Source organism: Temnothorax americanus, unplaced genomic scaffold, assembly GCF_048541705.1.
Source record: "Temnothorax americanus isolate GAGA-0224 unplaced genomic scaffold, ASM4854170v1 Scaffold44, whole genome shotgun sequence".
Lineage (NCBI taxonomy): Eukaryota > Metazoa > Arthropoda > Insecta > Hymenoptera > Formicidae > Temnothorax > Temnothorax americanus.
The window spans coordinates 1,220,394-1,233,749 of NW_027509591.1; the positions used below are offsets into that span (position 1 = coordinate 1,220,394).

The 13,356-nt window shown below is 40.1% G+C and overlaps 2 protein-coding genes across 3 annotated transcripts in view; both read left to right on the forward strand.

Annotated features, from left to right (window-relative positions):
* Dredd (Caspase-8 Dredd) overlaps window positions 1-13,356 on the forward strand; it is a 75,291-nt gene that overhangs the window by 35,608 nt on the left and 26,327 nt on the right. For both annotated transcript variants that reach the window (XM_077416687.1, XM_077416688.1), the window contains exon 5: window positions 10,293-10,418. In XM_077416687.1, coding sequence (XP_077272813.1) covers window positions 10,293-10,418 — 126 coding nt within the window. The remainder of the gene's footprint in view (window positions 1-10,292; window positions 10,419-13,356) is intronic.
* LOC143903230 (uncharacterized) lies at window positions 656-8,393 on the forward strand. Its single transcript, XM_077416686.1, has 2 exons — window positions 656-6,166; window positions 6,285-8,393. Exon 1 carries the CDS (start codon window positions 660-662, stop codon window positions 3,396-3,398), a length of 2,739 nt encoding a protein of 912 aa, XP_077272812.1. The 5' UTR covers window positions 656-659; the 3' UTR covers window positions 3,399-6,166; window positions 6,285-8,393.

Here is a 13,356-nt window from a genome sequence, read left to right on the forward strand (position 1 = left end):
GCCATACGGTAGTTCTCGCGGTAAATGATACAAAGGCGGCTGCAACTCGAGGCCGCACCTCACTTGTAATACAAGCACAGGGCAAGGAAAGCACGCGCACCCTAGTAGAGGCTACGATTCTTCCGCGCATCTCCGCCCCGTTACCTAGCAGTCAGGTCGAGCGAAGAGCGTGGAAACATTTGAACGGATTGCGGCTAGCCGATCCGCAGTATCACCGACCCGGTCCCATCGACATCCTGATCGGCGCAGAAATCTTCGCGTCGTTACTTCGGGATGGCCGTCGCGTGGGAAAGAAGGGCGAGCCGGACGCCTTCAATTCCGTCTTCGGCTGGGTTCTCGTCGGTTCGGTATCAACGCAGGCGCCGGGATCCACACATTCGTTTATGACTCTCGATTCGTTGGACGCATCTCTTAGTTGATTTTGGCAACTAGACGAGATTCCATCGGTCCCACCGTATTCGCAGGAGGATAAACGTTGCGAGGAATTATTCGCTCAGACCACGCGTCGGGACGCGTCCGGTCGTTTTGTTGTATCGTATCCTTTCAAAAGGGATAAACCTTGTTTTGTCGGCACGCGTCAAGTAGCCCTAAATAGATTTCGCGCACTTGAGCGTCGCTTTAAATTAGATGCAGAGTTTAAATTGAGCTATAACAAATTCATGCAGGATTATTTGAATAACGGTTATATGAAACTGATTGAACGGCCGTTCCCGGTGGACGGACCTGTGTTCTATTTGCCCCATCATGGGTTAGTTAAATCGGATAGCACTACCACAAAATTGCGGGTCGTATTTGACGCCTCGGCGAAGGATTTGAACGGCGTTTCGTTGAACGACGTATTGCGATCCGGGCCTAAGTTACAGACGGATATAGTCGTGATATTGTTGAGGTTCCGGGTAGGCCGCGTGGCGCTCACTGCGGACGTCAGACAAATGTTCCTTCGGATCTTAGTCGAGCGCGGTCAATGTGACTACCAGAGAATAGTCTGGCGTTTCTCGGAGAGTGATCCGATATTAGACTACTTGATGTTGACTGTCACTTTTGGATTGACGTGTTCTCCGTTCCTGGCAATCTCCTGCTTGTTGAAATTGGCAACGGAGGGCAAAGTGAGCTACCCTCTGGCCGCGACGGTCTTGGAGGAGAGCGTCTATGTCGACGACGTGGTGGCGAGCGCCGAATCTGAGGGGGAAGCCCGTGAGCTTCAGCGGCAGCTACAAGCTCTGCTTAAAACCGCGGGTTTCGAGCTCAGGAAATGGGCCAGCAGCCATCCGTCAGTCTTAGCAGATCTCGATCCAGAGCTTTGCAGTCAATCATTGCTATCGTTTGAATCCTCGGAAGATCAGTTTCTCAAAGTTCTCGGACTTCGTTGGTATCCTCAAACGGACAACTTCGGCTTTCAGGTCCACCCGTTGGACAGAGATTGTACCAAACGCACCATTCTCTCGGAACTGGCTCGTATTTTCGACCCGTTAGGCTTTCTGACTCCCCTTACGTTTGCAGCTAAAAGACTGATACAGCAACTCTGGGTGCTCAAATTAGAGTGGGACGATAGGCCTTCTTCGGAAATATGTTCTCGATGGGGACGATACAAATCGGAACTCCCCGCGCTAGCTTCCATTCGCATACCTCGTACTATCGCCATGGCCAACGTAATCCGACGGGAGATACACGGATTTTGTGACGCGAGCGAACAGGGCTACGGAGCCGTTGTATATATTAGAATCGTCGCCGAGGACGGGGTACTGATTCAAATGCTTAGCGCCAAGTCAAAGGTGGCCCCGCTTAAGGCCATCACCTTGCCGAGACTCGAGCTTTGCGCAGCCGTTTTACTGTCGGACTTAGCGGAGTATATCGGGAACATCCTCCGGCCTAAGATTACTATCGACGGCACGTACGCGTGGTCTGATTCCGAGGTCGCGCTCGCCTGGATACGTTCGGCCCCCCATTGTTGGAAGACGTTTGTGCGTAATCGTGTGGCCCGCATCCAGTCCAACACAGATATCTCTTGCTGGAGACATGTCGACACCAAGTCTAACCCCGCCGATTGTTGCTCAAGGGGCTTGTTTCCTCAAGAATTAGTGGATCATCAGCTTTGGTGGACTGGCCCTGCGTGGCTCGCCGAATTCGAACCCACTCCAGAAACGATATTGGAAAATGACGATTTTCCGGAGGAAGAAAAATCTCATGCTTTTGTTGTTGTAAATCCTGCTGATGTCGTAAACTCTGCTTCTGTTGTTGATTCGCTTCTCGATCGTTTTTCGTCATTGGATAAACTCGTTAGAATATTTTCTTATTGTCTTCGTTTTGTTAATCGACTCAAGTCGAATTCACCTCACAGAACTCTTGTTGTAGACCAAGTCGAATTCCATTCGACCCTGCTATACCTCGTTAAAGTTGTTCAATCTTGTCGCTTTGCAGAGGATCTCGATAGATTGAAACGCAATCAGAATTGCTCCAAACCTCTGCGACAACTCGCCCCTTTCGTGGACGCGCGCGGAGTCCTCAGGGTGGGCGGTAGACTCACGCACTCCGCAATATCTCATGAGGCCAAGCATCCCGCGTTATTGCCCGGTAAGCACCGGCTCACGGAACTTATAGTAGAGCGCACCCACCGCCTACACTTGCATCCGGGGCGTCGAGCGTTGCATTACCTACTACTGCAGCATTTTTGGATTCTGGGGGCCCATCAGGCCATCAAACGTTGTTTGTCGCGTTGTTACCAATGTTTCCGGGCGAACCCGCGTACTTTACAACCACCCATGGCGGACCTACCGCTCGACCGGGTACGTCAGGCCAAACCCTTCTCAATCGCCGGGGTCGACTACGCGGGCCCCTTCTTCGTATATAATCGTCGTTCTCGCGGGGCAACGCCGTTCAAGGCGTACGTGTGTATTTTCGTTTGCTTTACCACAAAGGCGGTTCATTTGGAACTTGCCTTTTCCTTATCCACAGACTCGTTTTTGTCGGCTCTGAGGCGTTTCATCGCTAGGCGCGGTCGCTGCTCGCGGATCTACAGCGACTGCGGCACCAATTTCGTGGGGGCTCAGCGCGAGCTCGTCAGCTGCATGGAGGCGGCCTCAGGGCAAGAACAAATCCAGTGGTCTTTTAACCCCCCTTCCGCGCCACACTTTGGTGGCCTCTGGGAAGCGGGGGTTAAGGCGACAAAGACCCACTTAAAACGCGTGGTGGGAGCGCAAGTCCATCCTGAATTCCCGACCTTTGTGCCCCACCAGCTCGGATCCCCACGACCTCGGGGTGCTCTCCCCGGGGCACTTTATCACATTAGAGCCGCTCGTAGCGGTTCCCTATCCCGACCTAGACCCGGTGCCGATAGGCAGACTCGATCGATGGCAGCTGGTGCAGCACATGCACCAACAGTTCTGGAAACGGTGGCATGAAGAATATCTACACACCCTCCAGCAACGACCAAAGTGGTTAAAGCCGGCTGACGCGATATCAAAGGGCACGTTGGTCTTTCTAAAAACCGAAAACGCCCCTCCTCTGGCGTGGAGACGAGGGCGCGTCGAGGAATTACATCCGGGTCGTGACGGGGTCGCCCGGGTCGCTACGGTGAGGACGGCGGATGGCCTCCTTAGTCGCCCTCTGGTGAAGCTGTGCCCTCTGCCGATGGACGGCTCACCGGAGGGACCCGCTCAAACATAGAAAATACGGTGTATTTTGGTGGGCGGTAATGTTTGGCGCACCGCCATGTATCATAGTGTAAATAGTAGTTAATTATAAGATTGATTTCGTGTTGTCGTTTCACATTGTTAATGGTACGGTTTTCGTATTGACTAATTATACCGGTTGAATTATCGCGCCTATTAGCGAAACGTCGGTGGATCGCGATTAGTACACTTGTCGATATTCGCGCGACTCACCCGACTCGTGCTGCCCGCCCACGGGTGGCATCTCCAATTATGAGAAGAATTCGGTACTCGCTCGCGCCGTACTTCGCAGGTGCGCGAGCCGGAGAACGCCGAAGAGGCACTCACCAGTCGAACGTCGTGAAGCTCACACGTTACCGTTTTTGCATGTGCAAACTCGGAGTGCTCGGTCGCCTATCGCAGACCACGAAGGCCTAATCGCTTGATATCCTGCCTATCTGTGACTGCTTACTATCCTGCCTATCTGTGCCTGCTTGCTATACCTGCCTGTCCGTGTCCGCTTGCTATACCGGACGGTTGCACGCTTTCGCCTTGCACGCCAGAGATCTCGCCAACGGGAGGACGACGTCGACACCCAGGAGGCGCCGGGCAACGACACGGTGAGTCGCCTCGCATTTTGATATTCGCTTGCTTGCTTCGCTTTATTCGCTTTCGCGAGGGCACGGGCCCTCTGGTCCTTCGAGAAAAATTTTGTTGACCAATCGCAAATCCGGGGAGCGCCTCATACCCCCCCGTGCAGATTCAGTGAACAGGAGGGTTTTGGGAAGATGTCTGAAAAAACCAGGGGTGAGTGGGAAGTTGGAAAAGAGGATCATGGAAATTTATACGAGAAAACAAGGAGTGTAGTGAGGGTGGAGGAAAGATACGGAAGGAAATTTTGGACAGCGAGAGGGGTAAACGGAAAAATTAACAGACCCGATCAGGATTTAAACTCGAAACCTTTCGTTTTCTAACTTCGTAGTTTGTTACTGTGTGTTGCTTTACAATTGCTTTACCCCACATAGCAAAATGTTGGCAGTATGCCGACAGCATGCCAGTAAATTTATCATAATTTCGCAGCAAGATCTTCTTGTGTTGTGTTTTTTATTCTATTTTATTTGATTTTTACTACCTTATAATCCGTTTTATTAATAAGTATGCCAGTTTATGTTGCATCTCAATTTTATATTTAAATATAAAATTGCATTATAAAAAAAATAAAAAAAAAGAAATAAATTTAAGTAGCTTCAAGACGTTACAAACATGTAAAATAATCTGATATTATTAATAATATATTTACTATTATTTGAACTGTACAATTAGTAAAAGAAGTTTGGGTAAATTTTATATCGATCAAGCCTACTTAGAACTTGATTCGTTCACTCGTTATCAAGATCTCAACATTTCGGGTACTCGCAACCCGTCGCGTCGCGTAAAAGAATCACGGTCGGTCTCGCTCCGCTTGTACTTGGCGCGAGACACTACCGTGTCTCTTGATTTTTAATAATTGTTTTTGAATGTTTCGTTTTTAGCAAATTTTATATATAAAAATCAATAAATGTATGAAGTATGGGTTTTTACGTCTTTAATTATATAAGTAAATTATGTCCTCATCAGCATTAATAAAGTACGGTGTTTAGTTTTCGAGAAATAGAAAGGTGTTGCTTTAGAGGACCTATCGATATTAGCGACTTACCTCTTCACTTCTAATAAAAATATAAAAAATGTATAGTTGTATATTTGTGAAATAAAATTAATGCGCGCGCGTAGCGCGCGCCTGTGTTCTATTTGTGAAATAAAATAAAAGCGCGCGCGTAGCGCGCGCCTGTGTTGTTCTAGTATCTAAAAAAACTAAAAAGGCATGTTAAATCGATACTCGCATCTTTCGAAGTTTTCTCGAAAGTCTCGAAGTTTATTGTTGACTCTTTTCCGCGATGCTGATTGGTTCTGTCGCTGCGCTAACTTCATGAGCGGCTGTCATAGCGTAGTTTTGACAGTTGTGTATCTGTTGCTAAATAGCGCGCGCGTAGCGCGCGTTTGTGATGTATAGTATTCTAAATTTACTGCATTTACTTAAAATTATTTTTAAGCAGTGCTCAAATATTTGCGTTTATACTGAACATTTCAGCGTTAATATTCAATCATGCGAATTAACACTCAAGTAACAATTGAGAATACTCAATCTTTAGAATAACACTCAAAGATTTAGGGTTTACACTCATCTATTGAGTGTCATACCCTAGAGACCTAGATAATCAGAGATGCGACATTAAACATAGCCTGATTGGTTGTCTAAATCACGTGATTAATCACGTGATATTTTTAATAATCTTTCACAGATATCTCAAAATGATTACAATTATTTACGAATGTCAATAATGAAAGATATTACTAACAGTTCTACATTGAAAAAACGAAAGATTGATAGACATGAATTGCATTCATTTGTTCATGATCATATGTATGCAAGTAAAGCTGTCTCCAGTGATAGAAATTTATTTATATTTGATTCCACATCTGTAAGTTATTTTCTGCTTTTAGATTTTTTTTTATATCTTGCCTTCGAATTCTTTCATGTTCACTGTAGTAAAAATAAAAAGAATTTCTGCTATTTAATACAAATTTTTATCTCTTCAGATAAAGAAAACTTCAGTATCTACGGTAAAAGAAGTTACAGAAAATAATATACCAAATGTAGAAACTGAATCAGATTTTGTTGATAATGGAAACTCTAATATTGTATTAAATGATTCTGTACTTACAAATTCTAGTACTACTGTACAAAGTAATAATACTTTAAATATTTTTTCGGAAATGATGGTGGAAGTTGAAAATGCTATAACTGCTCAAACTGTGAAAGAGCAAAATATTGATATTAATGCTACGTCTTTATTAAAAATGGAAAATGAGCAATTAAAAAAGAATTGTCAAGGATTCAGAAAATCGCTGATAAGATACTTAAACAAAATGAGACGCTACGCAAGAGTAATAAAAATTACGTCGAGAAAACGAAAGTTTGACAAATCTCCAGAAGAAAACTCCAGAAGATCTCACATATCGAAAATATTAAATAAAGATCAAATAAAGGCAATCAAGAGAAAAAATTATTAAGGTTTACCATGGGACACAAGAACTTTGAAAAAGGCTTTAATTTTAAAAGTAAAATGTGGCTCATCAGATACAGAGAAATAAGGACATGATAAAGCAGCGCACTGTTGGGCCATTAAAACTAAAACAATAATAAATTTATTATTAAAAAAAACAAGAAAAACAACAGGAAAATATTTATAATAATTTTATTTAAGAAACACGTTTTCTTTTTTCTCTTGTTCTTATACAACCTAACCTCCTTCACTCAACGTCTCAAAGTACTCATAAGAGAACTAACATGGCGGATAATCGCGATAGCTCGATATATCGACCGTCCATGTCGCATCTCTGATTTCTAGGTCTTTATCATACCCAAGTGTTGAGAATAAACTTTTAGGGCCACTTTGATCAAGCTCCGATTAACTTAATTGTTGATTAGTCCATTGGAAATGACCAATCGCATTTGCTCATTAAACAAATTGATAAATGCGATTGGTCATTTCCAGTGAACTAATCAATGATTAAGTTAATCGAAGTTTCCCTTAAGTCGAAGTGGCCCGTAAATATTCAATATTTATACTCAAACTCTTAAGGGTGAACACTCAGTCATTGAATATACACATTTAATCTTTTAATCTATACACTCAATTTGAGTATAAACTCTCAATCTTTGGGTGTGCACACTTAATGTTTGAGTAACACTCAAGATTTGAGTGTATACACCAAAATTTCAGAGTAAACTCCCAAAATTGAGTATTACTATTCAATATTTGAGTGTTTTTCCGTAAGGGATAGTGTCATGGACACAGGCCTTAAATTCCGCGAGACAAAAGCGCAACCTTGCGGAGTATTAGTAAACTAAAATTTGGCTCGGCATTCAGTCGCACGTTTTGAACATTTTTTCATGCCAGTTCGGCTACCTTCTCTCTATTCTTCATGGTAATCATGGCCCCAGCCTACCCTTATGGAAAAATACACTCAACGTTTGGTGTTAACGGTTAAAAAAACACCATAGAAAAACTCTTAAAGTTAGGTGTGATTTCGGACCGCCAATTGAAGGTTAACCTTCAAATGATGGTTAACCTTCAATTGGCGGTTCAAAATCATACCCAACTTTAAGGGTTTTTTTTTGGATGATGGTTAACTTTCAAGTGATAGTTAACCTTCAATTAATGGTTAATCCTTAAAAATAATGGTATAAAATGAACCCTCAAATGAAAGTAATAAATATGGCGTCCCAATGAGAATCTCAAAAGCCCATTCTACAATAGCCGTAAAAGTATGTTTTAAGACGTAAGCAGTAAAAATTGACCAACTACAGCTGATCATTCTTGGATTGTAAAAATCCCATTAGTCAATAGCTTACTGCTTACGTCTTAATGTATACTTTACGGCTATTGTAGAATGGGGTTTAAGGGCTCCGCTCGCTGGACCGGACTTCTCGCCTCGATCCTCCCTCTCGGACGCTAGCTGCCGCAGCTCTCCCTTTCCTGGCGGTGAGCTCAGCTCTCTGGTGATCCGACTTTCGCTCGGTTGGTCTCCAGAACACGCGCCGCAACGATCAATCCGTCAAGAAAAAGGCAACGGACTCGACACGTTCGAAGAAATGCAAGCAAGTGCGGCCATGACACCGAACAAGTGAGGAAAGAGGCGAGGGCTCTTTGAAAGTAGCGACTCGCGCGTCGCGCCATCTAATGTGAAACGATCAGGCGTTGTAAAACGCGAAAAGAATTCGAGCGCAATATTTGAACAAATTATTTAATTTCTAATAAGTTTAATTATTAATCTTTATTTTTATAATTAAACTTATTTTTTATTTTGATAAATGTAAATACAAATATTTTATCGTATTAATATTTAATATTAATAATTTAATTAGTTGCTTAATTTAACTTTTTTTTAAATAAATAAGCGGATGTAGTACTGAAAATGTACCTAATGTTATATAATATTTTAATTTTCAAAATTGTCAAATTACAAACAGGAATTTTGTTGTGACTTTTACAGTTATGAAGTAACTATTTAATGAAAATAGAAACCTTAAAAAATTAATATTGTAACGCAATTATTGTAATGCTCAAATCATAAAATATTTACATTATCCATGTCTGCCAATACAATATAATTTGTTATTCATATTGCATTTTATAATGGCAATGTCTTCATTTAAAAAATTTGACTTACAATTAGGCCCTATTAGGCTCAATATAGGCCTGGATCCAAAATCCAATAAGATCATCTATTGGCCCCCTTCAAACCTTTCAACTTTTATATCTGAAACACTTTTCCAATAAACCAAGCTGTCAATTGACACTTAACAAAAATTATAATAACACAATAACATTTAAACGACACCCAACGATAAAGGGATCATGGCGACACTTATTAAAAATCGACATAGAATATTAAACAGAATAATAAATTTTATTTTGCCAGTGGATGGAATAACAATTAAAGGAATTTAAATCGACCGTAACTGGCAATATATAACGTCTTTACCGATATGAACATTGAAAAACTGTGAGCCAACTTGGTTTGTCGGATTCACGTAGCACTTTTTTCAGATCAATATCGAGACATCATTAATTTTGACCATGGTTTTGGTCAGTTGATGTAATTTCTAAATTAAATAGTTTTTTTTTTTAATTTTATTGCGAAAAATATTACCCCAGCCAGGGTTTGAACCTGGAATCTCCCGTATACCGTGCGGGTGTCGTGCCAATTCGACCACTGGGGCTGTGGTAATACTTATCGCAATAACAACTATAAGATGGAGCACCGATACTTCAGGTCGACGGTGTATAATAAACAGAATAATAAATTTTATTTTGCTAGTGGATAGAATAACAATTAATGTCTTGATATTGATCTGAAAAAAGTGCTGTGTGAATCCGACAAACCAAGTTGGCTCACAGTTTTTCAATGTTCATATCGGTAAAGACGTTATATATTGCCAGTTACGGTCGATTTAAATTCCTTTAATTGTTATTCCCAAAGAGCGTAAGTTTAGTGTTAACACTCAATTTAGGTGTTGACCATCAAAGTTGAGTGTACTTTTTTATAAGGGTATTTTTATCCGAATGTACATTATTTCTTTAAAATGACAAAAATTAATTCCCTGATTGTTAGGTGTTGTCAAACTACTAAACTCTCATAATCTACCAAAAGTTCCGGAACGGCCAATTATCTCACAATCAGAAAGTATTGGTTTATTGAAAAAATGTTTTACATAAAAATTGGAGGGTTCCGAAACTTTTGGTACGCACGGTAAAAATGCTAAAAAATTAAAAAAAAAATAACCAGAAGGCTTTTATGTTACTTATCTCAGAAACTGTTACAGGATTACTTTTCTTGAATAAAAAATTGTATTGCAGTAAAATACCAAAATTTCAGAATACAATTTATTCCAACAAGCGTCGTTGCAAATTAACACGATTTAAGCGGAAATTTTAAAATGTCCAAATATGCTCCACTCTTCCCTACTTATTTTCGACATTTAGTTAATATTTAATATTAACTTAATGACTTAACTTAAATCATAAATTTATATTATAGGAGGCGTTATCTCATCAGATGAGAAAGAAGTTTCTCTGGAAACAATTGAAAGGGCTGTCTGTTGTATGGAATTGAAAGATGTTGTAAAAATTGTCATTATTCAAGCCTGTCAAGGAAAGACACGAGGTAAAGTTAAGGTTACAATGGTTAAAGTTGCTGTAAAAAAGAATATATATGTTACGGGCAATTTGATAAATTGGGCATTATTCATAATGGCCGGTCATTATGCATATTTCCCAATGCTAAATGGTCATTTTGATAAATCATCTTATTTGAGTTGATTTTCCCGGCAATCTTAAGCCCTTTGCACAATAGGCGATAGCGATAGCGACAGCGACAAAATTGCGAACAAAGGTATAGCTTCCTTGTTATGATTCCTGTCATACCGACGAGATATCGCAACACTGAACATGCCCTGTGGCCACATGCGAGCATATGGGACAAATGTGACGCAGCCGTGTGTACAGTTACAGCGTTTTCCATAGAGAAATGTTAGATCAATATGAATCCAATAAATAATTAAAATTGAATGTATTATTTTGAAGATGTGATTTTCATTAAACCAGATATTTTGTATTTAACTATTTAAAGCGCGTCATCTAACCTATGTAGGTTAGTGACGCGCTTTAAACAGTTAAATATTTTTAAAGCGCGTCATCTAACCTATGTAACTGTTTAAAGCGCGTCACTAACCTATATAGGTTAGATGACGCGCTTTAAAAATATTTAACTGTTTAAAGCGCGTCACTAATCTACATCTCGCTTCGCGGGGCAGAACGACACTTTTTTCTGTCAGATTCGGTCGTTTTGTGTAAAAACGCGTCGATTAAGCCTAAGTTCAACGAAATCGGTGAGAAGGCCACTATTCTGCACATTTACCAAATAATTTATTAATTTGTCTGTTATAAATTATGTTTAAACACAAAATATAAAATATTTTAGTGCATGAACTCATTGTAAGTAAGAAAGTTGAAATTATAGACAGACTGCCATTCTTTTTAAAAAGATATTTTAATATGTTAATCACATTTCCCACTTGTTTGTGGGCATTATGCATAATGACCGGTCAGTTTGATTAATTTGAACATTTTTGCTTTTATTATTTAAATGTCCCGAAAGAAGCGGGCATTATGCATAATGCCCGGCCATTATGCATAATGACCGGATTAATCAAATTGCCCGTAACATATATACATTTAAAAAAATTAAATACAAAGTTAATCGTATGTTTCGGCCTGTATTACGAGCGGTATTCAGGTGTTATTAAAGAATTTTACATTAAATTGTGATCCATTTTAATTTGTAGCCAACGTTTCGACCTACTTGGTCTTCTTCAGGGCAACTGTTGTTACATTCGAGTTAATAAAATTAATGTCTATTGGAGCTCACATAAGAAAATTATATACAATAACATTAAATTTTGATAGTTATCGTCGGTGATGCGTTACGCAAGCAAGGTCAAAGTCGTGCTCAAATTAGCGCTGTCATCAAGCACACATTAAAAAGTTACTGATTACATTATCGCGGTTGACAAATTCGTATTCGTTATACTTTCCTTGTAGCAGCAATTCTCTATAGGATTAAATTGCATCTTATCAGTGGTCCTCTGTAGGATTGGAATGCATCTATCGGCTATGTTCGGCGCGTCTGAGTTTGTCGTTGTTTGTCATATGCTACGTGGGAGTAGATTCAGTCAAGCTCTTATTCGCGCGACCATACTTAGTGGCAACAAAATTTCAGATGGAAATAGTTAATCACATGGTTGGTATTGTAATTAAACGATAATGAACTTATATATACATAACTGGTCTCGTTAACAGGTCTTATGTTTTAACGATCGTATCTCCAAATCAATGTGTTTCGTATCGAGGACGTACTGCTAATGCGAGGGCGAAGTATATTCGATGGTCGACTCTGTATAGTCAATGTTGATGTTGAAAGAGTTAGATAGTTCACTTAGAATGTCAAAATAGGCCCTGTCCAATGATTCGGTATCTTTGTTCAAGTTAATTCCGTTGGTTTGTTCCTTTATGTGGATCATCTCAGAGATAATTCTTTTTCGATATTTACTCTCATAATCTAAAATTCGTGTTTCATCCCAATTAAACGAATGGTTAAGTGAGGTGATGTGTTCCAAGACTACCGAATGTTTGGACGGGTCTAAATGAACATTATATTTATGCTCCTTCAGTCTGGTATTTAGCTGTCTTTTAGTCTAACCCACGTATGATGTATTACAATCATTGCAGCAGATTTTATAGATTACATTATTGTTATTAAGATGAAGATTCCTGTCCTTTTGGACCCTAACTAAATTGTTCAGTTTATTGATAATTCTATAACCTATGGACAGATTCGTTTTATCGACCGATGCCGCAATGATCTCAGAAGCAGATTTTAACCCTTAAAGCGCACATGGGGTGTAGGATACCCCACTCCGAACTTTGTGCTTTGATAAGTCCCATTAAAATGTCTTTTTCAATAATTTTTTAAACAATGTTAATTTTAAGAAATCGCTATAAATTTTGTTTATCCTTAAAATACATGACTTTAACTTTATTCAGAAATTTTTATGCAATAAAATAGTCAATAGCGTCGTTACAGTACATACTTAAAGACACTGGGGTATCTCATACCCTCAGTGCGCTTTACGTAATTTTTCGGAGGTGTGCGCTTTAAGGGTTAAGTACGGAAGGGCGATGTATCTTTTTTTCCCCCTCCGTACTTTCGCTGTTAACCATATTATTCTCATCCGCGGGTTTTCTATTGTTGAAATGGAGCTTTTTAATTCTCAAATTGATTTGTCTGAATATTAAGAGTCCACCGGATATCTATTATCTAATAAAATGTCAACAATCAATGATAGATTTTTTCTGAAAAACCGAGGGTGAGACAACAATATGGCTCTGTCCACGAAACTGTATATCGTTCCTAATTTTTGTTGTATGGGATGGCTTGAAAAGAAGGACAAGCATCTGCCTGAAAAGGTTTTTTTATGGAACCAATTTGTAATGATCTTATTATTACTCACAATTAATTTCAGATCCAAAAAGCTAAGAGATCT

What these genes read in the sequence shown, in the direction of transcription:
- LOC143903230 (XM_077416686.1), top strand. Translation starts at nt 660, where the DNA reads ATGCAGGATTATTTGAATAACGGTTATATGAAACTGATTGAACGGCCG.